The sequence below is a fragment of the Littorina saxatilis genome, linkage group LG6 (assembly GCF_037325665.1).
Source record: "Littorina saxatilis isolate snail1 linkage group LG6, US_GU_Lsax_2.0, whole genome shotgun sequence".
Taxonomy (NCBI): domain Eukaryota; kingdom Metazoa; phylum Mollusca; class Gastropoda; order Littorinimorpha; family Littorinidae; genus Littorina; species Littorina saxatilis.
The window spans coordinates 20,396,354-20,423,706 of NC_090250.1; the positions used below are offsets into that span (position 1 = coordinate 20,396,354).

At 42.7% G+C, this 27,353-nt stretch overlaps 1 protein-coding gene across 9 annotated transcripts; it reads right to left on the minus strand.

Moving 5' to 3' along the window:
* Nucleotides 1–1,332: 1,332 nt before the first annotated feature.
* On the minus strand, nucleotides 1,333–27,333 carry LOC138968717 (lysosome membrane protein 2-like). Of its 9 annotated transcripts, none has more exons than XM_070341342.1 (14): nucleotides 27,055–27,333; nucleotides 13,134–13,277; nucleotides 11,762–11,919; nucleotides 10,782–10,923; nucleotides 9,951–10,166; nucleotides 8,285–8,376; nucleotides 7,678–7,727; nucleotides 6,407–6,476; nucleotides 5,768–5,946; nucleotides 3,755–3,873; nucleotides 3,309–3,382; nucleotides 2,841–2,892; nucleotides 2,135–2,299; nucleotides 1,333–1,589 (listed from the first exon to the last, which is right to left on the minus strand). In XM_070341342.1, exons 2-14 carry the CDS (start codon nucleotides 13,251–13,253, stop codon nucleotides 1,440–1,442), a joined length of 1,587 nt encoding a protein of 528 aa, XP_070197443.1. In that variant the 5' UTR covers nucleotides 13,254–13,277; nucleotides 27,055–27,333; the 3' UTR covers nucleotides 1,333–1,439. The 9 variants fall into 9 exon arrangements, with proteins under 9 accessions (XP_070197443.1, XP_070197446.1, XP_070197445.1 ...); XM_070341345.1 differs by lacking the exon at nucleotides 27,055–27,333 and adding an exon at nucleotides 26,977–26,996; XM_070341344.1 differs by lacking the exon at nucleotides 27,055–27,333 and adding an exon at nucleotides 22,939–22,999.
* Between the last annotated feature and the right edge of the window lie 20 nt (nucleotides 27,334–27,353).

The window sequence follows — 27,353 nt, forward strand, 5'->3', positions numbered from 1 at the left end:
AAGTGGCCGCTCCTGTCGAGTAAGAGGGGCACCTTAGGGCAAAAATCAGTGACCGTTGACCGCGTCAGACAAGTTAACGGCCATTAAGGGTCAATTATAGAAGGAAAACTCATTAGTCATGGGAAAGCTGGCCGCTCCAGGCAGGTTCACGCCCACGAAAGGGCCGGAAATGGAAGGGACTACTGTATTCTAGCTTGACCTCAAACAGTTTCAGCGCTGTGTTGTGCGTATTTAATCAGGATAGGCAGATACAAGGTCTAAACACCAACAGAATGAGAGTGGTTTCCCCCTACATATGCATAATTTCTTTTATGTTCAGTTTTAACCGATTTGTATATGCATTGCATCAACAGGATATTGAAGACTTATTATACTTATTAGCTGATGGCTGAATAAAGTCGGACATTGCTCATTGCGTTTTGTTTTTTACTTGGCTTAATTGTTCCATGCTTCACTCCGCTTGTTCCATGCAAACTGTCACTTGATTTTGATAACCTTGAAATATGAAATTAGGAAGATAGGTGGATAAATGGAAAATAAATAATGTTTAAGAAAAAATGGAGACACCTTTCTTACTCTGTTTAGATTGACAATGTGAAAGTGTTACAATTATTCAATATTTTTTTCCAGTCAAACACGTTTGTTTGGCATACACACATCTTACATTAACACATCCATGCAAGTACGCACACGCACGCACACACATACATGAGTAATTTAACACAAACACAAACTCATGACATGTTTTTATTTTTTAAAAGAAAGATAATTTGACCATTGCACCATTGAAGAAAATGCCCATACATCAATTTTGCTCCCTCTTTCCCTTTGAAATCTCAACAAGTATCAACATCAATCCCCCCCCCCCCCCCCCCCCCCCTTTCTCTCTCTCTCACTCACTGTCTTTCTCACTGAAGTCTTAACATGTATCATTTAGATCTCATTCTCTTGGTTTCTGCATTGTCAGGCACAGTCACGCACAAATATAAACACACATGCAGTAACACACAATTCAGGGTACTTCGTATAGCATTATGCAGGCATTGCACATTTATTTGCCAGACATACATTGTGTATTCATGTAAATGCACATATAGCTTCATAGACACTTGAGACAGTTCTGTTAGCCATACACGCACGCACACACTTTAATCATGTACAACCACATTTCTGATTGATAATTTTCAAAAACAGCAAGTACACACGCACACACACACACATTCAGAGACACACACAAACACATGTACACATGTACCAACACACAGACATACATATATATACACACACACACACACACACAAACACATGGAACACACACACACACACACACACACACACACACACACACACACACAAAGACATCCAGAGACACACACAAACACTGACATGGAACACACACACACACACACCTGCTGAGCACTCAATTTGTTTCTCCGTCATTAATTGTCTCTTTCATCTGAGTTTGAAATAAGGGGAGATGTTTCATCAGGTATCGTTGTTGTTCCATTCCGAACGGTATGTCCATTTGTTTCACCAGCTATCGTTGTTGTTCCATTCTGAACGGTATGTCCATTGGTATTGCTTGTCCTCTGCAAATCATCAACATTCAAGAGATTCAACACCTGAATTTAATCCCTTCTGCTAACAAGTGACAAAATAATCTCAAGTAATATCAAGTTGCAACGAGCCTATGCTTACCAGAGATGGTGGGATTTAATGTCGCCACCAAATTTGAAGAAATGGACATAACTTGTTTGACAATTTTCAGCAGTCCTTAGAGTCACCTTCCCCCACCGCACAAAACAAAAATTAAATAAATAAAATGTTTGGCATCTCTGCTGAAATGATGACAATAAAGATTTAAATGATTTGAAGGAAGTTTTGGTGTTTTTATGAATGACAACAGAATGACAGTGTGGGACATGCATATATTAGTAATGAAATGTTTCACAAAATATTACGTACTTGACTTTCACTCACTTTATTCCAGTCACACCTTATGTACAATTTTAATAAATGTCGTATTTGTGCAATCCCTTTTTTGATGAAGATAGGATTAATGTGCAAGTCAGATAAATTTAATTATTGTATATGTGACTATTAAATAATCGTCTGTGTACTCCGCAAGGCTTACCTTTTTCTTTGCACGACGTTTGTGTCGTATTAAAATCACCAAAGGTATCAGCATCATAGCAGGTCCAATACCAAACATCGCATAATGAAAATCGTTGACTGCTGCCAGTGGACTTTCAATCTGATCTTGAAACAAGTTTTTTATCCTGTCATCAATTTCAGCTTGCTGCACATAAAAAAAGAATAATAAGGTTTATCAATCAATCAATCAATCAATTAGAGCCATGGCCATCTTTCTCAACACACAAAACAAAAAAAGCTGACTACAGCCAAAAGCAAAGAAAATTAACCTAACCCATTTATAATGAAAAATAATTAGCAACCAAAAACAAAAACAAACATATATAAAGAAATATATAGATAACTATACCTAATTAATGGAAGGAATTCAATAGATAATTGAATAGATTACAAAGTCTGTTTGCATTTTGCTCCCTCAACTAAAATATATACCCAAGCAGAAAGAAAACTCAGGAATTTTCCAAAGACAATCGGGGAAAGAACCCCACTCAAACATAAGAAAGGCTTATATCCAAGTCAAAACACAACACAATTAAAGCAATCAGATACATATATTCGCCTCGTAATTATAAGCCCATGAAGTGAACAAAACAAATGCAAGAAACCCAATGCACAGAAACGATAATGAGGGTTAAAGATTGAATAATAAATGTTGCAAAAACAGGACCGATAAATTCCCAACTTACTCCATTGATCCAGAGCACAGGCACATAGGACAGTTTCAATCCATTCGTCTTGCTGAAAAAAAAGTAAGATCAGATACTATGTTAGTTAAATCTGTTGCACACATTGTTTCTTTTTTGCATAAATGCAGGCATACATACCTACATCATTAAAATATTTTGACTTCTGTATGAATTTAGTTGCAATTATGCACACACACAAAGAAAAGGAGCAAAAGCTGGAATGTTGCAGAATGAAAATTGATTCCTGTAGCTGTTGCAGGCTAACACACATATGCATGCACGCACAAATGCACACTGACACACATTCACACACACACACACACACACACAAACGCGTCCTCACACTTTTCAGAAGATATTTTTTCCCAGCCATGCACAGACTTTAGTTTGGGGGTGGGGGGCAGTGGTAGAATAAGGGTCAGTTGGGCTGGCACAACCTCATAACTTTTTGTCCTCTCAAAATCTTACCTGAGAAAAGGATATTCTTTCATTTGAATGTTCAGTTGGTATCTCCTACCCGCTGAGAGACAAACACCAGTCATCTGCAACAATTATATAATGGGCATGGCTATATTTGAGTAAGACTCCTCACCATTTTATTTTCAACTGTGATCCATTAGCATGTATACTAAGTGATACCTGCAAACATCATTGTCTAAACTGCATTTACATGAGTGTTACCTCATAAAGCTTTTTCATTGTGTTTTGTTCTTTTTGGGGTTTTGTTTGTTTGTTGTTTAGTTTAAAAAAAATTGTTTGTTGTTGCTGGCCTTTTTACGTGTGAATAAATCATAATACCCAAGAGCTTTCTCTGTTTCTGTTCTTTCCCCTCTCACAACCTTCCTTCTAAAATCTCTATCCCCCCTCCCCCTCCCCTCTCTCTTTGACTTGTTGAACATGAGGGAAAGTCTCACCGCATGGAGATGAAAGAAAGGCTGGTGTTTCTGTCTATCAGGATGCAGACCCTCCACCAGGTTAAAGTAGTATGGGTCGGCACCCAGAAAGTGTGGCAGAGAAACGTAGAGGGGGGCACCTGCAACCAAAACAATGCTACATAATGTGAGCACTCTTTCTTACACCAGGTTAAAGTAGTATGGGTCGGCACCCAGAAAGTGTGGCAGAGACACGTAGAGGGGGGCACCTGCAACCAAAACAATGCTACATAATGTGACCACTCTTTCTTACACCAGGTTAAAGTAGTATGGGTCGGCACCCAGAAAGTGTGGCAGAGAAACGTAGAGGGGGGCACCTGCAACCAAAACAATGCTACATAATGTGACCACTCTTTCTTACACCAGGTTAAAGTAGTATGGGTCGGCACCCAGAAAGTGTGGCAGAGACACCTAGAGGGGGGCACCTGCAACCAAAACAATGCTACATAATATGTGACCACTCTTTCTTACACCAGGTTAAAGTAGTATGGGTCGGCACCCAGAAAGTGTGGCAGAGACACGTAGAGGGGGGCACCTGCAACCAAAACAATGCTACATAATATGTGACCACTCTTTCTTACACCAGGTTAAAGTAGTATGGGTCGGCACCCAGAAAGTGTGGCAGAGACACGTAGAGGGGGGCACCTGCAACCAAAACAATGCTACATGATGTGACCACTCTTTCTTACACCAGGTTAAAGTAGTATGGGTCGGCACCCAGAAAGTGTGGCAAAGACACGTAGAGGGGGGCACCTGCAACCAAAACAATGCTACATAATATGTGACCACTCTTTCCTACACCAGGTTAAAGTAGTATGGGTCGGCACCCAGAAAGTGTGGCAGAGAAACGTAGAGGGGGGCACCTGCAACCAAAACAATGCTACATAATGTGACCACTCTTTCTTACACCAGGTTAAAGTAGTATGGGTCGGCACCCAGAAAGTGTGGCAAAGACACGTAGAGGGGGGCACCTGCAACCAAAACAATGCTACATAATGTGAGCACTCTTTCTTACACCTGGTTAAAGTAGTATGGGTCGGCACCCAGAAAGTGTGGCAGAGACACGTAGAGGGGGGCACCTGCAACCAGAACAATGCTACATAATGTGACCACTCTTTCTTACACCAGGTTAAAGTAGTATGGGTCGGCACCCAGAAAGTGTGGCAGAGAAACGTAGAGGGGGGCACCTGCAACCAAAACAATGCTACATGATGTGACCACTCTTTCTTACACCTGGTTAAAGTAGTATGGGTCGGCACCCAGAAAGTGTGGCAGAGACACCTAGAGGGGGGCACCTGCAACCAATGCAACATGATGTGACCCCTCTTTCTTACACCGGGTACAGGGGGAAACCTTCAAGTAAGTCAATCAGACATCTTAAGCCTGTCCTAAACTGGGCGAAGTCGACTATGCAAAGTATACTTCGTGAAACTCTAGCACTGAGTTTTTGGTAAAAAGTCAACTTCTGGGTCAATTAAGGACAGGCTTCAAGCCTTTTATTAAAAACAGCAGAAAAGGGCACCTGGATACGCGTAAAATGAATTGAAATGGAAAGCCTGTTTTTAATGCGAATGAAGGCAATGTGTAGCACTTGCAAGCGAGCCATTTTAAGACTCCCTCCTTTTTAAGACCTGATTATCTCAGACCTCTGGCAGGGGCGGATCAGTTGCTTTGTAAGGGGGGGGTGCACTTTGAATCGAAAGTGAATGTGATGGGCGCGAAGCGCCCGAATTTGCTAGGAGGGTCCGGGGGCATGCCCCCCCCGGAAAATGTTTTGGCCCAAAGAAGCAAAATGGTGCCATCTGGTGCCATTTGAACTTATAAATGGTCATAGAATCAGCTTTCCCAATTTTTGTTTTTGTTTTTTTTTGCTGGAAGGGGGGTGCACCTGCACCCTGTGCACCCCCCCCTCGTCCGCCCCTGTCTGGAGGTCTTAAATGGGGGGTTCCACTGTAATGAAAATATATTTTTTTTAAATCAGCCTTTATCAATTACCGTGACCCATGGCACTGCAGTTGAGGAGCCCTGAAGGAATACAGTGGTCGCGCGGCGTGCAGAATCCAGCGTTGGCGGGGTTGATTGTAGCGTTGGCAAACTCTTTGTCCTCCACCACAAACTTCAACGTAGGTATGCCGCGAACATTGCTGTCCTCTTTGAAATTCATCGATATGGATCTGCAGGACAACAGCGAGAAACAGGAAATGAGTTGTCAGCCTTGTAAAACTTTTAAAATCCAATGTTTGCTCCCGCACCCCCCTCCCCCCCCACTTCGTCCTCCCTTCTCACAAATTATACACTCTTGATTCATTGATTTTTTAGAGCTGTTGGAAAGACGGCTTCTTGAGATAGATCCCATTGTTAATGCAACTGCTTTTATAAAAGACATGCAAAAAACGAAAAACGGTCTGATAATGGAACGTTCAATTGGTTTAATGAAGTAGGCTATGTTTGATTAACTTTTACTGTTTACAATCGTTTATCACTAAAAAAACAACCAACATATAGAATGATTTACAGAACGTTCAATTACAGAAAGAAAAAGAAAAAATACACACGTACATACATGTAGCAGCACAAGTTACATCTTTTAAAAACCTCCAGTACTGTATGGGAATACCACTGGGACCAACTTACCTGAATACATTGGAGTCAAAATATTGCACTATCCTGTCTTTTGTCACAAACGGTGGAAACAAAGAACCATCTGCAACACAAACACACTTCAAAATATAGCACCAACACACAACAGGGTCACATGTTTATGAGCCAGAGACATTTTGAAAAATATTTCATTTAAAATAAATGAGCCACACACATAAACAGGTCTACATATAGAAATAAATCTTTATTCCGATCCTGATTTTCCTTGATCAAAGATGCTGCTTCAAATGCCATGTACTACTCTTATTGCAACCTTCCAAATACATGTACAAACTGAGCAGTTACTTTATATTTATATAACAAAACAAAAAGACAGTATATTGCAAGAAAAGCATTCATTTTTCTCCTTTTGTGGTTAACCTTTAGTCAACTACTGAAGTTAGGATCATCTGCATGGCCTGCTGTCTCTGGAAAGTTCCTTCGATCATGTTATTTTGTTTTGAGAAAAACAAAATACACAAGTAACAATTAATGATACCTTAACTATGTATAACTTTCTTCTTTTCCTTTTTCTTTTTGATTAATCACTGAAAGAGACATCAGGGCTGAAGTGCACACACTGAAAGTGGGTGCCACCCAAACGGGAGAGATCAAACTGCGCGGTCTCATTCGTTGAAAATGAAATCACAACACTGGGTGGCCGAGTGGTAACGCACTTGCGCTCGGAAGCGAGAGGTTGCGAGTTCGACCCTGGGTCAGGGCGTTAGCAATTTTCTCCCCCCTTTCCTAACCTAGGTGGTGGGCTCAAGTGCTAGTCTTTCGGATGAGACGAAAAACCGAGGTCCCTTCGTGTACACTACATTGGGGTGTGCACGTTAAAGATCCCACGATTGACAAAAGGGTCTTTCCTGGCAAAATTGTATAGGCATAGATAAAAATGTCCACCAAAATACCCGTGTGACTTGGAATAATAGGCCGTGAAAAGTAGGATATGCGCCGAAATGGCTGCGATCTGCTGGCCGATGTGAATGCGTGATGTATTGTGTAAAAAAAATTCCATCTCACACGGCATAAATAAATCCCTGCACCTTGAATATGTGCGCGATATAAATTGCATAAAATAAAAATAACAAAAATAAAAAATCCCTGCGCTTAGAACTGTACCCACGGAATACGCGCGATATAAGCCTCATATTGATTGATTGATTGACATCTCAGTTTCAACCAATCCAACACTGCGGCTGGCTCCCGTTTGGGTGGTAACCTTTTCGTGTACCTCAGCAGTCTGGTCTGCTACTTCTTACCAGTTCCGTTCAGCATGTTAGCTTGTTTCGTGCTCCAGTAGCTGAGTGAACTGCAAAACAAAGGTTTCTGATATGATCATCCCCAGACAACGCAGGCATTCACTGACCCTGTGATTGTACTGCAGTTCTCCTTGTGCATAACAGATAGTTAAATAGTCATTTAATTAATATTTGGGAGAGAGTGGGAGAGAGTCAGTGCAAACTAGCACCACTTTCAAGTAAACTCATTTGAATGAACTGAGAGAAACAGAGTCTAAATAAAACTGACATACAGATAGACAAACAGAAACACATGCATGCACACACACACACACACACACACACACACACGCACACACACTGCCCCCCCACACACACACACACACATAACACACACACACACACACACACAGAGACACATAAACACACACACACACACACACACACACAACACACACACACACAGAAACAGAGACAATCACTATCAGCAGATTTGCCTGCTCATCTATGCCACTTAGCCCCCCCCCACCCACACCCCCCCCCCCACACCCAATCCCCCCCTTAAAAGTACCCTCAATCCCTGATTCCACCCTTGCATCGACTGAATAGATGTTCTTGTACAACTTACTGTTCTCTGTTCCAATAGTTGACTAAAAGAAATTTTGCCAGATCATCTGTTCCAGTGAAGGCAGTGTAGAGGCCATCGTCTGTTGCATTTTTCTACACAATAAACATGAGTTATAAATGTGATAATCATCCAAAAAAAGAGCAGATAGTTTTTGCTTGAAACTTCACCACACTGAGTAAATCATCTGATATTCTTTCTCTTTTTTTTGGGCCGATTTTAATTGCTCGGACATTCTAATTGCTCCCTTCCAAGGGAAAGCTGAGAGCAAAATAAATCGAGCTATCCAGATGTGTGCTGGTTCAGGTGTAATCAGCTGCCCGCACTTCTGGCAGAATAACATCTTCTTTCGTGTCATGGCAGTGACACGGAGATGGGACAGGGATACTGTCTCTGAGTCATTGTGTAAAGTTGAACCCTGGCCATCATAGCCTTGTTTCAAACCTCTGACCCAAGGATTATAAGTCGGGTGCTGAACTAACTGAGCTTCCACACCCCATCATGATACATGAGGTTGCGTACGCGTTTTTAGATACAGTGGAACCCCCCCTTGTAAGACCTAAACAAATCTGAGAAAATCAAGTCTTAAAATAGACGGGGTCTTAAAATGGGGATACATTTACAGAGGCTACGAACAGAAAGTCTGAAAAACAAAATGTGTAAAAGGAGGGAGTCTTAAATTGGGGGGTCTTAAAAGGGGCGTTCCAGTGTACAACAAACGTTACACAATTGTCTCCAACCCTTTTTCACCTGAAGAATGCAGCTAGTTCCCCTCCACCCCAAAAGCGTCATCAATTATCAACAAAGGTCATTACTTTGATGATGATCATGCACCATAAAAAAAAGTGTGAGCGAAACTCCATGTGTCAGTTTCACCCCAAACCCCCATCCTCTGTCTCCTCTGTCATCCCATTCCCATCCAAAACACCCCCACCCCCACTCTATTCCCCATCTCCTAGTAATACTGATGATGACGAAGATGAAACTGAGGGAAGAGAGTAAAGATCCAAACCCACTTTAACTACCAGTTAACAATTGTTGAAGATGCAGATTTAAAAAAAACAAGAAGAGCAAACGCTCGATCGAGTCACTTTCGCAGTTCTGAATATTATATGAGGCATCAGATGGACAGGAAGAAATTGCTATTCACAACACAATGAGTCACGTTCACATAAAATTTGAGCCCGGTCACTTTTATAGTTTCCGAGAAAAGCCCAACGTTAAGTTGTGTGTTGCCGAACAGAAAAGGCTAGTTATCTCCCTTGTTTTTCTGATAACGTTCGTAAAAGGCTACAGATGTAAATACTTTGATGTAAAGAATAATCCTACAAAGTTTCAATCACATCCGATGAACTTTGTCAAAGATATAAAATGTCTAATTTTTCCTTTGACGCTGACCTGTGACCTTGAAAAAGGTCAAAGGTCAACGAAACCATCGTTAAAGTGTAGAGGTCATTGGAGGTCACGACTAAACAAAATATGAGCCCGATCGCTTTGATAGTTTCCGAGAAAAGTCCAACGTTAAGGTGGTGTCTACGGACGGCCGGCCGGACGGCCGGCCGGACAGACTAACACTGACCGATTACATAGTCACTTTTTCTCAAGTGACTCAAAAAGGGAATTCATGACATTTTTTTCTGAACAAAAAACAGACATCAGCAGGACTCACCCCCATGTAGTAGCCGAAGACCCCCGTGATGAGGTCGTTGTGGAGATGCAGCTTGTCGAACACCTCCTTCACCAGCTTGAGGAAGGGGTCAGGGTACCCCCAGAAGATGTCGTGCACGGACACCTTGATGAGCGCCTTCTCCTCCAGACCCTCCAGCAACACGTTGACCGCGTCTTTGAGGAAAGGGTACTGGTACTGTAGCAGCGTACCCACTGTCTGCGCACAATCGAAGAGGTAGCAAGCGGTTGAATATGTATTGTATTGGTATTTGGTATTTTGCATTTGGTATATCTTGGTGTTTTGGGGGAATTCCCTCAAGGAAATTCCGGCTGCTATAGAGAGGGAGGAAGGAAGAGAAGAGAAGAGAAGAGAAGAGAAGAGAAGAGGAGAGGAGAGGAGAGGAGAGGAGAGGAGAGGAGAGGAGAGGAGAAGAGAGGAGAAGAGAGGAGAAGAAAAGAGAAGAGAGAGAGAGAGAGAGAGGGGAGGGGGGGGGAGAGAGGGGGAGAGAGAGAGAGAGAGATCAGAGGCAGAAAGACAAAGGGACAGACGTAGAGGGACAGAGAGAAAAAGGTAGAGGGACAGAGAGAAAAAGGTAGAGGGACAGAGAGAAAAAGGTAGATGGAATGAGACAGAACAGAGCTAGATGGAGACACACAGAGAGATTTTAAGACAGAGCTGAAGTGACAGAGACAGACAGACAGAAAGAGAAAGACAGGGGAGAGAAAACAGACGGCGAGAGAGAGAGAGAGAGAGAGAGAGAGAGAGAGAGAGAGAGAGAGAGAGAGAGAGAGAGAGAGAGAGAACAGACAGACCGACATGTTCCATCCTTACAAAGAGAGGAGCGCTAACAGTGGTGAAGGTATCGTTGTCCCAGCCAACGGAGCGATCTCGATCAAAGACAAACGTCTGTCGTTGTCTGTATGTCACTGTTCTGTTGGTGTTGAATGTGATGTTGAACTTCTCTAATGTCGCCCTGAAAGACATGTTTCAAATAAATAAACTTTTAAAAATTCTGCATCATTTTCACAAATCCCATCTATACATTTTGTCTACAATTAAAAACTTCCATAACATGTTCTTTCCTGTACGTTGTTGATGGTGGTTTTTTTTCTTTCGTTTTTTGTGTGTTGTTATTGTTCATTGTTATTACGGTGTTTAGTCTATTTGTGTGTTGTTATTGTTCATTGTTATTACGGTGTTTAGTCTATTTGTTTTGCTTATTTTTCACAAAATTCGAGGAGAAATCTAATTCAGCATTTTCATTGATTAGCTGAGACCGTCTGTCTGTCTACCTATCTGTCTACCTGTCTGTCTGTCTGTCTGTCTGTCTGTCTAACACAGGACTCATAACACGTGATACCTGTAAGTATAGGGTCCTTTTTCCAGCCCAGTGGGCTGTACTAGATCCTCTTTGAAGCACCTCCTCTGGGTTGACGATGTTAAACACATACAGCTGTCTCTCTGTCTGTCTGTCTGTCTGTCCGTCCGTCCGTCAGCCCGTCTGTCTGCCTGTCTGTCAATAACATAGGACTCACAACACTAGGTACATGTACCTGTAAGTGTAGGGTCCTTTCTCCACCACAGAAGGCTGTCCTCCCTGAAGAACCTCCTCGGGGTTGACGATGTCAAACATGTACAGCTGTCTGTCTGTCTGTCTAACATAAGACTCATAACACTTGATACCTGTAAGTGTAGGGTCCTTTCTCCACCAGAGAAGGCTGGCCCCCTTGAAGCACCTCCTCGGGGTTGACGATGTCAAACATGTACAGCTGTCTGTCTGTCTGTCTAACAGGACTCATAACACTTGATACCTGTAAGTGTAGGGTCCTTTCTCCACCAGAGAAGGCTGGCCCCCTTGAAGCACCTCCTCGGGGTTGACGATGTCAAACATATACAGCTGGAAGTATACGGGCAGAGGGGGGTTCTTCCAGTAGTCGAAAGAGTAGGAGTCAGGACCCAGAGCCATCATCTGAAACGAGAAGACTTTTAGAGTTCTGTGGAAAGCAGTCCAAAATGCTTGTTTTTATCAAACGATTGTACATTATCAAGATGAGTAAAACAGGCTTAAACCAAAAATGCCTCTCCACTGAGTGACTGTTTCCTTTAATGAAGTAGCAGATGACGGTAAGATCTTGGTATGTCTTATTATTGCCGGGAGACGTACTGTTGAATGGTTTCCCAGAATATATGAATTCCGGAAATAACTCTGTCGGATTTGTATGGGTTGTGAAAGAGTGAAAAGCCTTGCTTTTAGTGAAACAAGTGACAATCCACAAGCCAGCACCGATGAGGGACAAACTCTATGGACCCATGGAGAGCCTCCGGCGTACAGCAGCCTTCATCGGGGCCTCCGGTGTTGCTGTCTGAGCGAACGACGAAGAAGAAGAAGAAACAAGTGACAACCCACAAGCCAGTCACTAGCGAGGGGTGTGTCTGAAACAAGCGACAATCCACAAGCCAGTCACTAGCGAGGGGTGTGTCTGAAACAAGCGACAATCCACAAGCCAGTCACTAGCGAGGTGTGTGTCTGAAACAAGTGACAATCCACAAGCCAGTCACTAGCGAGGTGTGTGTCTGAAACAAGTGACAATCCACAAGCCAGTCACTAGCGAGGGGTGTGTCTGAAACAAGCGACAATCCACAAGCCAGTCACTAGCGAGGGGTGTGTCTGAAACAAGTGACAATCCACAGGCCAGTCACTAGCGAGGGGTGTGTCTGAAACAAGCGACAATCCACAAGCCAGTCACTAGCGAGGGGTGTGTCTGAAACATGTGGACAAGGAGAACGTGTAATTACTTGTTTGTCACCTTAAAAAAAGCGAGGGTATTCACTCTTCCACAATCCATACAAACCTGACAGAGTTATTTACGAACATCATTCATATATCAGTCATTGTGTGTCTGTCCGAGTGTATGTGTGTAAGAAAAGCTGAAGAAACAGCACAAGAAAAAACAGTCCGATCAATATTTGGTAATGTGGGGGGGGGGGGGGGGGGGGGAGGGGTTAAACGTTGACATTGTCGTCCAAAATGGTGTACAAAAAAGGAAACGGAAACACCGTCGAAGAAAGAACTCACAATATGAAAGAAAAAGAACCAAACGCACGCTGAAAAGCACGCTGCCGGTTATACCAAAGCATAAACTAAAAGTATTAAATGCCCGAGTATTTAGCTTATAATCTCACCTGGTGCATCTTGAGGTGCACGATGTAGTTCATGAGGGGGGTGTAGCAACAGGTGGCGATGAAGAAAAAGGCCCCCGTCACCCCCATCATGACCAGACACACCACGTTAGCCTTCTTCATCTTGGTCCCTCCTCAAGCTGCACCCTTCAATAAGAACATACCCAAATCTTTTCAAACAATGAGAAAAAAAGCATGCACAGTCAGACAGAGAGATGGACGGACATGCAGTCAGACAGAGAGATGGACGGACATGCAGTCAGACAGAGAGATGGACGGACATGCAGTCAGACAGAGAGATGGACGGACATGCAGTCAGACAGAGAGATGGACGGACATGCAGTCAGACAGAGAGATGGACGGACATGCAGTCAGACAGAGAGATGGACGGACATGCACTCAGACAGAGAGATGGACGGACATGCAGTCAGACAGAGAGATGGACGGACATGCAGTCAGACAGAGAGATGGACGGACATGCAGTCAGACAGAGAGATGGACGGACATGCAGACAGACAGAGAGATGGACGGACATGCAGTCAGACAGAGAGATGGACGGACATGCAGTCAGACAGAGAGATGGACGGACATGCAGACAGACAGAGAGATGGACGGACATGCAGTCAGACAGAGAGATGGACGGACATGCAGTCAGACAGAGAGATGGACGGACATGAAGACAGACAGAGAGATGGACGGACATGCAGTCAGACAGAGAGATGGACGGACATGCAGTCAGACAGAGAGATGGACGGACATGCAGACAGACAGAGAGATGGACGGACATGCAGTCAGACAGAGAGATGGACGGACATGCAGACAGACAGAGAGATGGACGGACATGCAGACAGATAGAGAGATGGACGGACATGCTGACAGACAGAGAGATGGACGGACATGCAGTCAGACAGAGAGATGGACGGACATGCAGACAGACAGAGAGATGGACGGACATGCACTCAGACAGAGAGATGGACGGACATGCAGTCAGACAGAGAGATGGACGGACATGCAGACAGACAGAGAGATGGACGGACATGCAGTCAGACAGAGAGATGGACGGACATGCAGACAGACAGAGAGATGGACGGACATGCTGACAGACAGAGAGATGGACGGACATGCAGTCAGACAGAGAGATGGGCGGACATGCAGACAGACAGAGAGATGGACGGACATGCAGACAGACAGAGAGATGGACGGACATGCAGACAGACAGAGAGATGGACGGACATGCAGTCAGACAGAGAGATGGACGGACATGCAGTCAGACAGACACATGACGAGGTGCACGAGAAAGTTACCACCCAAACGCAAGCGTGCAGAGAGAGAGAGAGAGAGAGAGAGAGAGAGAGAGAGAGAGAGAGAGAGAGAGAGAGAGAGATGCACGCATACGCACACACTCACACACACACAAACACACACACACTCACACACACACACACACACACACACACACACACACACACACACACACTTGAAAAATACACGCTAAAGCGTACACGTACATGAATAACACAAGACAATGCTATCGCTACAAGACATGTCATTCAAATCAGCAATCAGAACAAAAGAGAGAGCGAGAGTACCTTCCTTCCCGAACCTGGCCGATGTTCCTGTGTACATGTATATATATCTATAGTTGCTGAACGCGATAAACCTTTTATTAAGAGGTCACCTGAGCTGCACACTAATTGTGATAACACGTACAGCACCGGTCATCGCGACACAGAGGTTTAGGTCTTTATCTCTGTGGTTATCGCCTTGGATAGGCGTGTCAGTGGTCAACAAGTGCACACGATGCTTTACACGGCCGGTGTCACGATTTCATCTTTCGCCTGTGTACATGTTTCCCCCTCGACATATACTCAAGACTGAAATGTTGTTTCTTGGTAAAATTAAGAAGTGAAATTATCTATGGACGAAAAGCATGTCAGTTTCTTGCATGTGAAGAAAATTGGTGGTAAAATTTTAATAGATTTCACCCCCAAAATCGAATTTTTCGAAAACGTGTACTGAGTGGTTACGTCCCTTGAGTAAGAAGGAAAACATTTTAGGATGAATCAAATTTCTAAGTTAAATAAAACAAATTGGTTAGACATATTTGGCCCCATGAATGTAAGGTACACAAGGTCGCTCATCAGTACTATCGAAGGGTGTTTTTTTGTTCAGTGTAGAGTTTATACTCGATCAACGAGGCCGAGAAGCGAAATATCAACACGGCGAAAGATGAAAACGTCACACCGGCGGGGAATGACCGGTGGAACGATGTCACAGTCTTGGCCCCGATATCAGTATACTCGATATATACTCGAGACTGAAATGTTGTTTCCTGGTAAAATTAAAGAAGTGAACTTATATAAGGAAGAAAAGCATGTCAGTTTCTTGCATGTGAAAACAATTGGTGGTGAAATTGAATAGATTTCACCCCAAAATTCGATTTCTTTGAAAACGTGTACCGAGTGGTTACGTCCCTTAAATGAGAAGGGAAACATTTTTAGGATGAATCAAATTTCTAAGTTTATAATTAAAAAAATTGGTTGGACAAATTTGACCCCATGAATGTAAGGTACCCAAGGTCGCTCGTCAGTACTATCGAAGGGTGTTTCAGGGCCGGATCTGGGGGGGGGGGGGGGGTCCTGGGTTCCGAAACCCCCCCACCCCCCCTGGCCATCCAATGTACCTCTCAGAGAAAAAAAAAATGTGGACTTTTTAAGCTCTTCCCCCAACTCTCTCAGTTTATTTGGTCTTCTAAAACTATTTCAAATTATGAACAACATCAAGTTAACAACGGCCTGCCCTCCCCGTTATAAGTCCATCATCATAGTAATATTCAAAGTAAAGAGTCCTGTCAGACTTATTTACTAGGCATATATGTCTTTGGGATTATTCCACTGAACCACTATGGTAAATGAATATATGAAGTATTTTGTTACTGTTGAAAATGTGTAATTTTGATTCCCAGTTGCAAGGAAAGACCAAAAAATGACCTCACAAATGCAAAATTGTCTCGGCTTCTGGGAGGCTTTGCCCCCCAGACCCCCCAGCGGGGCGTTGCCCCTGCACCCCACCGGGGCCTGGGCGGCCCCTGGACCCCTGCCTTCAGTTGGAACCCCCCCCCCCCCCCTCAAACGAACTTGGTCCGGCCCTGTGTTTTTTTTGTTCAGTGTGGAGTTTATACAAGATAAAAAAAACCAAGAAAACTGAACCAGAATTACGGAAAAGCTTCTTGCTTACAAAAAGACAGACAAAAAGAGAGAGAGAGAGAGAAACTGAAACTGAAACTGAAACTGAACTTTATTACCAAAGGATAGAGGTTTTAGGCAAAGCCTAATCTTACAACCTGTCCCTTATACAAACACTTAATACAGACGCACATAATATAGATAGTAAAATTGACAAGGTTATTGTTACTTACAGACGTACATAATGTAAATAGTAATAAGAAAGGGGTTATGGTTTTGTATACACATTCAAAAATGGGAAAAACAATATAGGGTGGAAATTGCAGCATAGTTGCAATAATGCATTGCATATAAACATCCAAAACAACTAATAACAAAAGGGAGAAAACAAATGTGGGGAGGAATTGTCCCAATCATTCGCATGTATATCATTATCAATACATACACATAAAGAACAAATCAAAATACAAACATAACTTGACTAAATGTAAAAAGCACTAAAATATCAGACATGAAAAGTGTTCTATTTACCCATTAAGCGGGAATGAAACTGGCGCCTAAACGTTTTCACAGAAGAGGCATTTCGGAGGTGTAGGGGTATGGAATTCCATAGAGACGCTCCTGAGAAGGCTAAACTTGACTTATACAAGTCTAGACGAGGGATGGGGGGAATCAGGTTCTGGGACCCATATCTTTTTGTGGCATGTCTGAAATGTGATTTTAAATATCCAGGAACATTATTGTTAATTACTTTGTACATAAAGACAGCCTTGTTTAGCGTCAACTGATCTTTCAAGGGAAGGAAATTAAGGAGCTTTAATTTATCATCTGTTGGCTTATTTGACTCATGCAGAATTAGTTTTGCAGCACGGCGATGAAGAGAATTGAGTCGTTTGAGATGAACATCACTGCAGTTATCCCAAAGTGTTGAAGCAAAGTTGATATGGGGCATTATGTGAGCGTAATAAAACAACTTGAGTGCTTCCACATCAGCATAATGTCTTAATTTAGACAATAAGTACAAATTTTTAGATACTAATTTGCAAATTTTACTCAAGTGAGTTTGCCATTTCAATTCTTGATCAACGGTAACCCCTAATAATTTATGCTCTTTAACTTGTTGCACTTGAGTTGAATCAATTGACAGTTGAAGTTGTAAGGGTTTTAATTGGTGTTTTTGTCTAGTTGTAATCACCATACTTTTCGTCTTAACAGGGTGAATAACCATTGCATTAGTGGTGCACCATTCTGTCATCTCATCTATACTTTTTTGAAGAGATTGGTTGACGGCTACCAAAGACTTCTGACTGGTGTGGATTGATGAATCATCCGCAAAGAACTCACGGACAGGGAGAGGGAGAGGGAAAGAGAGAGAGAGAGAGAGAGAGAGAGAGAGAGAGAGAGAGAGAGAGAGAGAGAGAGAGAGAGAGAGAGAGAAGGTAGGGGGTTAGAGGGAGGTTAAACTTAGTGTCATCTTCTATAGTTCGATCTTTTGACGCGTCGATCTTTTTGTCCGTTCGAGCTTTCGTCGTTCGAGCTTTTGGCCGTTCGAACTTTTGTCGATCGAGCTTTTGTCACGTCGAGCTTGTGTCGTTCGACCTTATGTCATTTTCACTTTTGTCGTTCGAGTTCATGCGCATATGCCATACCCCACCTGTGATATTAAGTTACATCACACTCAATTATATCGCACTGTTACTAGTAATCAGCAAGACGGGAAGAGTCCATCAGTACTCGCCTTTGTTTATAGTGTACTTTATCCCCGAGTACGCAGTAGGAGGGTCCAGCAGACTTTAATTGTGTGTGTGTGTGTGTGTGTGTGTGTGTGTGTGTGTGTGTGTGTGTGTGTGTGTGTGTCTGTCTGTCTCGACTTAACAGCTTATTGCTGGGAAACTACTGGGCGCAGTTCGTTCAAAAGTTGATACACTAACTTGATAATAGGTCCGATTGATCGTATTAAAACTTCATAATGTTACCTGGGACCTAAATGCCAAATAAATCACAAACACCACTCTTAACGGTGGGAGTTTTTGCGGTGGGAGGCTGGTCGCTTTGCGAACAGCCTGAACTAAAGGGCAGACTTGGGCGGCGAACACGTCACGCAAAAACTTTCATACTGGGGGAGCGAGCCAGTCTGAAGAGTACTCGGGTCCAGCGCCAGCGTTTTTATATTTAGTCAAGTTTTGACTAAATATTTTAACATCGAGGGGGAATCGAAACGAGGGTCGTGGTGTATGTGTGTCTGTGCGTGTGTGTGTGTGTGTGTGTGTGTGTGTGTGTGTGTGCGTGCGTGCGTGCGTGCGTGTAGAGCGAGTCAGACCAAACTACTGGGCCGATCTTTATGAAATTTGACATGAGAGTTCCTGGGATTGATATCCCCGAACGTTTTTCTCCTTTTTTCGATAAATGTCTTTGATGACGTCATATCCGGCTTTTCGTGAAAGTTGAGGCGGCACTGTCACGCTCTCATTTTTCAACCAAATTGGTTGAAATTTTGGTCAAGTAATGTTCGACGAAGCCCGGACTTCGGTATTGCATTTCAGCGTGATGGCTTAAAAATTAATTAATGACTTTGGTCATTAACAAGAAGAGCAAACGCTCGATCGAGTCACTTTCGCAGTTCTGAATATTATATGAGGCATCAGATGGACAGGAAGAAATTGCTATTCACAACACAATGAGTCACGTTCACATAAAATTTGAGCCCGGTCACTTTTATAGTTTCCGAGAAAAGCCCAACGTTAAGTTGTGTGTTGCCGAACAGAAAAGGCTAGTTATCTCCCTTGTTTTTCTGATAACGTTCGTAAAAGGCTACAGATGTAAATACTTTGATGTAAAGAATAATCCTACAAAGTTTCAATCACATCCGATGAACTTTGTCAAAGATATAAAATGTCTAATTTTTCCTTTGACGCTGACCTGTGACCTTGAAAAAGGTCAAAGGTCAACGAAACCATCGTTCAAGTGTAGAGGTCATTGGAGGTCACGACTAAACAAAATATGAGCCCGATCGCTTTGATAGTTTCCGAGAAAAGTCCAACGTTAAGGTGGTGTCTACGGACGGCCGGCCGGCCGGACAGACTAACACTGACCGATTACATAGAGTCACTTTTTCTCAAGTGACTCAAAAATCTGAAAATTGTAAAAAAAAATAAAAAATTATAAAACGATCCAAATTTACGTTTATCTTATTCTCCATTATTTTCTGATTCCAAAAACATATAAATATGTTATATTTGAATTAAAAACAAGCTCTGAAAATTAAAAATATAAAAATTATTATCAAAATTAAATTTTCCAAATCAATTTAAAAACACTTTCATCTTATTCCTTGTCGGTTCCTGATTCCAAAAACATATAGATATGATATGTTTGGATTAAAAACACGCTCAGAAAGTTAAAACGAAGAGAGGTATAGAAAAGCGTGCTATCCTTCTCAGCGCAACTACTAAACCGCTCTTCTTGTCAATTTCACTGCCTGAACGGTGGACTGACGATGCTATGAGTATACGGTCTTGCTGAAAAATTGCATTGCGTTCAGTTTCATTCTGTGAGTTCGACAGCTACTTGACTAAATATTGTATTTTCGCCTTACGCGACTTGTTTATCGGTTGTTGTGTGGCTGCGTAGGAGCAGATATGTGTCGGTGTTTTTCATATCTGATCCTCACCTTTCAGTGACTCTGCGTTCGTTGATGCCCTAGATAAGTCGGCTTCACTGAAACTGAAGCAGCACATGTACCGATGATCAAATTTAATTTAAGTTAAGAGGCTTCATTAAGCGATATTATAGACAGGCATGGCTAAGCTTTTTTGTTTGACAGAATTATAAACATATCTGCCACTGACTCTGACGGTGTGTGTGTGTGTGTGTGTGTGTATGTGTGCCCGCCCAGTGTGTCAGTGAGTGCCCAGTGTGTGAGTGTGTGTGTGTGTGTGTGTGAGTGCCCAGTGTGTGTGTGTGTGTGTGTGTGAGTGCCCAGTGTGTGTGTGTGTGTGTGTGTGAGTGCCCAGTGTGTGTGTGTGTGTGTGTGTGAGTGCCCAGTGTGTGTGTGTGTGTGTGTGTGTGTGTGTGAGTGCCCAGTGTGTGTGTGTGTGTGTGTGTGTGTGAGTGCCCAGTGTGTGTGTGTGTGTGTGTGTGTGAGTGCCCAGTGTGTGTGTGTGTGTGTGTGTGAGTGCCCAGTGTGTGTCACAGTGTGTGTGTGTGTGTGCGTGAGTGCCCAGTGTGTGTGTGTGTGTGTGTGTGTGTGTGTGTGTGTGTGTGTGAAATGTTGTATGGTACGTCGTTTTTCTTTATCCCAAAAAACAAAGTCTTGTTAGTGCTTGACTATCTTAGCAGTGATCCCAAAGTGAAGAGCCTTGAAGCGACCCCGTTGTCGCGCAATATTGAATAAGTAGTTGCCTCCCTTGTGATAAACCTCAACCAGCCATTTTCCAACAAAGACCCCTTCATTTTACGGCCGATGTTTCTGGACATTTGTTATGTCGTAATTTTTATTTTTTATTTTTTTAATTTTTTTTACTGAATTACAGTGGAACCCCCCCTACTCTTCAGACCTTCAAAATCTGAGAAAATCAGGGAGTCTTAAAATGGAGGTAAATTTACAGAGGTTATCAACAGAACATGTGAAAAAAACAAGGTCTTAAAAGGGAGGAAGTCCTAAATTGGGGGGTCTCAAGAGGGGGGTTCCACTGTAACAAAACTATAAAGAAAATGTCGCTACTTCAGTTTCCGTTGCTTCAGTGTCGAGGCTTCAAACAATACAGTTGTGGTGATAGAACTGCATGGTGAAGCTTGACGTTTGACAGAATTATAAAGACCTTTGCTGCTTCAGCTGCTTGATCAGCAGCTGTTTGGAGAACACGGTAAAATACGCGTCAAAGCAATCATTCTCACGCCATCAGATCAACCCGCTAAATTTCTAGTGCTCTTAATTTAAAGAACAAGATAACAGGGAAATTGTACTCACCAAAAACACGAACAATTTGTACATTTTGGTGAGCACATTTTCACTGTTATCTGTTCTTGTTCTTCTCACCTGTAAGTCTCTTGTTCCTATGCAGTTAATTTAGTCAGAGTCAGGTCACATTTGGGATAGAGTGTTCACTGCCTTAAAAAACTTGAAACCACACCCGTTTTGCTCCAAACCACAGCAGTGTTTTCAGTAAATCGATCACCGGCCCCGATGTGGGTGGAGCAGTTACCTTTCACCGGGTAATTTCATAGTGATAATCACAACTAATAGGTCAGTGTAAACGCGTGTGTGTCAGTGTGTGTGTGTGTGTGTGTGCGTGCGTGCATGACTCGAGTGTTTATGCGTGCGTGCGAGCGTGCGTTTGTGTGTGTGTGTGTGTGTGTGTAGTATGTGTGTGTGTGTGTGTGTGTGTGTGCCGTGTGTGTGTGTGTGTGAAAGGGTGTGTGTGTCTGTGAAAGGGTGAATGGTATGTGATTGTGCGTGTCGAACGTAATGACCCAAGCAGAGACCGTAGACTACAGTTTCTGGCCCAAGTTATCTCGATAAACCGTGGTTCAACTTCACCCTACTTGAACTCATTAAGTGCCTGTTATCCTGTTATCATTACATAAAGATTGTTGGTCACTAGTCTTATTTTATTTTATTTGTTGCCTTGCGCAAATAGGTCTTTACCAATGAATGCGTACGTTAATCTACAAAACTGAAGAGTTTAGTCCGGTGAAAAGCAAAACTTGTTGATAAAAAAATAAACAAACACACACACACACACACACACACACCGACACACACACACCGTCCGTCATACACACACACACCCACACACACACATACACACACACACACACTTGAAACACACACACACACACACACACACACACACACACACGCACAGACTCACCTCACACCAAACGTAGAACTGAAAAAGAGTGCTAAAGGGTTCCTGTTGGACCTACACTGGCTGAGGACATCCAGACCTTCTCAGTTGCCTGTGTCTCTGTTCTGTGACACTTGCTGTATTTACCAACACTCTCACATCTAGTAGCGTGTAAACGGCCGAGAGGAACGGGGCATACTATCAGTCCAAACTGTTTGGTAAAACACACACTATATATCGCGGCACACCCGGCTAACGTCTCTGTGCGATCAGTGTCACGTCGCATAAAGTGTTATATAACCTGTGCTGGTCTTATATACTTACTGACAATTTCTGGCCTTGACTGAATCGGTGTCACGGGTCACTGGACGCAAAACTCGGTTTAAAATTCACGCTTCTACTCAAGTGCGGCCGAACTACACACAGCGGGTGGTGTCTCGGCCAAGAATCTGTTTAAACTGAGTGCTTCTCAGTGTTCAAACCTCAGTGTTCACAACATAATGTGCACAGAGAATTGACGGCAAGTCAACATACTAGTACACTGACCAACTTTCAACCTGCCCTATTATCATGGCACTGATAAATAATCTACTTGATGCGCTGTTGTCTGATTGAGAGATTTGCAAAGTCTTAAAAATTATCCGTGAGTGTATTGTGCGAATCTCGACTAATTCCACAGCGCTCAGAGCTGTATATTCAGTAGCAAATTGTGCTGCGGTCGATTCAAGTGCGTATATATATATAATATATACAATATAACTAATGCGAACTTACATAAGAAGTGAAGCGTATATTGAGCGTGAGAAACACAGCCCCTTCCGGCAGTTTAATTAGTAAGCCCGCCGCTACTGAAAATTACAGCAGTACATGACATGTTTGCTGGGTGTTTTTTTAAAATTTATTTGCTCTTCGTTCTCAGCACATTTTGGGGTGGATCGAGGAAGACTCGCCTAACCGGCCCGGGGTGAATAAACGGGTCTGTTTTTGTCCCTTTCCTTTTACATGCTTTCAGAGAGGGTGAGGGTCGTTCTCGTCTTTTGTATGATGCCGAAGAGACGTTATAAATAAACGGCCTTCACGGATCGGTTTCTTAAGTTAGTAAATTTATGGTTATATTTTCTGTATACAATTAAGGCAAGGCAAGGCAATATTTATTTTTTTTAAACCCTGCTTTTACTTTTTATTGTTATTTGAAATAAATGTTTAAATTTGGCTACGTTTGAATTCTCGGAAAATACTAGACACAGTGGAGCCCCCTTCCGACAACCCCGATTGAATTACCCCCCCCCCCCCCACTTTCAAAACTTTGTTCCCCCGATTTAATTACCCCCGCACACACTTTCAAGACCTTGTTCCCCCGAAGTTTACCACACCGTCCCCCCCCCCCCCCCTCTAACTTTCGAAACCTTGAATTGCCCCTGGTAATTTTACCTCCATTTGAAACTCCACCCCCTTTTTAAAGACATGACTTCCTCAGATGCAGTTCAGTGTTGGACTCGGAGGTTTAAAACAGTGGGGGTTCCACGGGTAGGCTACACAGCGCGCCGACGCGTTGAAAATGAAAGTACTTTGTGTGTCTGACGCCTGTGGTTGTATGCAGTGAAAGCGCATAACACAGTAATTGCCCAGGAGAGTGATGTACAGGGGTGAAACTGAGAAGAATATGTTGCGTGTTTTTTGTTTTACATTTAGTCAAGTTTTCACTCAACGTTTTAACATAGACGGGGAATCGAGACGAGCCTCGGGATGGTGGTGTGTGTGTGTGTGTGTGTGTGTGTGTGTGTGTGTGTATCATAGAGCGATTCAGAGAAAACTACTGGAACGATCTTCATGAAACTTTACATGAGAGTTCCCGAGTATGATATCCCCAGATGTTTTCCTTCTTCATTTTTTCGATAGATGTCTTTGATGTCATCATATCCGGCATTTAGTGAAAGTTGAGGCGGCACTGTCACACCCTAATTTTGTGATCAAATTGATTGAAATTTTGGTCAAGCAATCTTTGACTCAGTCCGGATTTTGGCATTGCAACAGCTCGGAAGTTTAACAATTATTGAATTAGTTTGTTCATTAAAGTTGCCATTAAAACGAATTTTCACTTGCAGATTCAAAAATTATTGAATTATATTCCTCATCTTCTTCTGGATTCAAAAATATATAGATATGTTATGCTTACTTTAAAAACGTGCTCAGTTTGCTCAGGCTGATAGAAAATAGAAATTGGAACAAAAAATATGTTTTGGAATTATCGAATGTTTAAAGATATTTTTGCATGTGAAGACTATGTCACACACCTGCCATATCAGCAATGTGTTTCAATGATGAAGTTTAGAACATTAAATAACAATTTGCCTGTACAGAAAGAACGTTATCTTAACATCCCGAGGTCAGAAAGAACTTGCACCAAATGTGTATCACAAGATATAGGTGATGAATTCCATTATTTATTTGTCTGTGATTTTTTCAAAGAAGAAAGAGCTGAGTTGTTACCACCTTACTATTGGAAAAAACCTAATGCACTTAAATCTAAAAAGTTGTTTGCTACTAAGAAAAAGAAATTGCTACTTTATTAATAGAATTTGTAATAGTTTTTCATAATTTTTTTATTTTTTTCATTTATTGCATTGGTATATATATTATGATTGTATTGATTGTATTTATTGTTCAAAATGCCCCCAGGGGTTATGGACTAATAAAACTTGAACTTGGAACTTGGTTAAGAATATATATGATGTAACGACCGTCTCGGTCTTCGGGTATGGTTAGCCGAGACTATTATAGAATGCAGTCTTGGCGATGACTGGTTTTGGGGGATGATCTTTTAGTTTGATGCCCACAGCCGATTGACTAAGATGTTTTTATATCGCTTCACGCGACTTGTCTTCCGGTTTCTTGTGCCTATGTCTATGACCAGATCCACAGCCGAGTCATAAACCTTGTGCACGCCGCATGCATGTCACAGTGACCGCATGAATACTGCATCATGTATCAAACATGGACGCAGGAATTAAAACACAGCTGCGTAAGTACCTCACGTGATGCAAGCTGCGTTGTACAGTGGTACCTGCGATGAAAGGCCCTTCCGATGAGAGGACAACTCACAGTAAACGACAACCTCTTGTTGTTGCTTTGCCGTCCACTGATTATCTTGACCAAATTATACCTGTCGCGACGGTTACTCATGCCATTAATTGTGACCAGGTGTCGTTGTGACCACGTGTCACTGTGCCCCCAATGGCATATCATTGTGACCACATGCTGTTCTGACCACATGTCGTTGTGACCACATGCCATTGTGACCACATGTCGTTGTGACTGCATGTGTCACTGTGTACCCAGTAGCTGGCAGATCATTATGACCACATGTTGTGACCACACATCGTTTAATGATTTTGACCAGTGGTCAGTATACTAGTAAAAATAGCAGGCTATTTTTACAGTTATGACTGCTAATTAGTGCAGTATAAGTTCAAGTAAGCAACTTTTGATGACTTTGATGAGTGCTCAGTGCTACTGACCAGTGGTCATGTTGACCTATTTTCAGTGTTTTATTGATGGTCAGTAGCATTGACCACTGGTCAAAGTCATGAGAAGTTAATTGCTTACCCGAACTCATACTGCTCTAATTGGCAGTCAAACGTAAAAAATATGGCAAATTGACCAGTGGTCAGGTGTACGTGCAAAAGTGTGCGTGGCATCACGCGCGTCCGCCGTGTGTATTTAAAACGTGTGGAACTTTCATTTTTATCGGCAGTGTGTACGACATGTTTCTAGTGCACATGTATCGGCAGTGTGTACGACATGTTTCTAGTGCACATGTATCGGCAGTGTGTACGACATGTTTCTAGTGCACATGTATCGGCAGTGTGTACGACATGTTTCTAGTGCACATGTATCGGCAGTGTGTACATGTTTCTAGTGCACATGTATCGGCAGTGTGTACGACATGTTTCTAGTGCACATGTATCGGCAGTGTGTACGACATGTTTCTAGTGCACATGTATCGGCAGTGTGTACGACATGTTTCTAGTGCACATGTATATCGGCAGTGTGTACTGACGACATGTTTCTAATGCACATGTATCGGCAGTGTGTACGACATGTTTCTAGTGCACATGTTTTTGTTTGTGTGCCTTCCACACATAATTGTGTTTTTTTTTAATGAAAATTATTGATTCATCGATTGATTGTAAACATTCAATATGTTTGTCTCGGTCATGTCATTGATTTTGTTGTTATTTTAGCATTTGATGCCAGAAAGTTTACATCTTGATAGAACTGTATTGCTTAAACCTCTCTCTCTCTGTCTCTCTCTCTGTGTCTCTCTCTGTGTCTGTCTCTCTGTCTGTCTCTGTCTCTCTCTCTGTCTCTCTCTCTGTCTCTGTCTCTCCACCGAGGAAGAGGTAGACATTTACAATGATCAAAACTAGCTCAAAGTGATTGATAGTTTTATAAGAGTATTATTATGATTTACAAATGGGCAAAAGGGCATGCCCCCCCGGAAAATTTTGAAAAAAAGGATGCAAAATGGTGCAATCTGGTGCATTCTGAGGAGGATCATTACCAGTTTCAGGCAGCAGATTTTGTCACTGATTAATACCCCCAAAATTGAAACTCAACCCAAAAAAACACACACAAATATTTTTATTTTTTGGCTTGGGGGGGGGGGGGGGGGGGGGGTCCGGAAACCCCAGAAACCCACCCCCCCTCGTCCGCCCCTGACAGGTACCACTGTAGTTTTGATGATAACTGACACGATGTCAGTGCCACAGACAAGTGATGACCACTGACACAGATACTGTTTGACATTACCGTCAATGAATCAGGTGACAGGGAATTACACCAGAACCACAAGATTGTCGAGACTATGATACTGCAGTGCAAGCAAACCTGTTGAAGTGAATCCAAGCCTCGATATCCAGTACAGAATGGCAACTGCAGCTGTGGGTTGTTCAGTCCAGCGGTATGATCGTGTGCCTGTCCCACTATTGTCCTGAGTCGAGCTCTGGCAATCGTAGAGTCGGTATACAGCAATGAGTTATCAGCTGTTGCATAACTTATTGGTATAGGGTTTGTCAGTGTAACTTCAACTTCTTATCACTCTGCCTCGGTGGCGGGGGAAACATGTTGGAGATGGAACTGAGGCGCCTCAGCCTTGGCTGCATGTGTGACGTTTTCATCTTTCGCCG

Bases quoted from the DNA above. Each gene is read 5' to 3' on its own strand.
- LOC138968717 (XM_070341342.1), bottom strand. From the start codon at position 13,253: ATGAAGAAGGCTAACGTGGTGTGTCTGGTCATGATGGGGGTGACGGGG. The intron at 10,167-10,781 runs GTAAGGATGGAA...GATTGTGCGCAG, and splicing joins CTGTTAGCGCTCCTCTCTTT to ACAGTGGGTACGCTGCTACA. The intron at 2,300-2,840 runs GTAAGTTGGGAA...TTTTATGTGCAG, and splicing joins CTGTGCTCTGGATCAATGGA to CAAGCTGAAATTGATGACAG.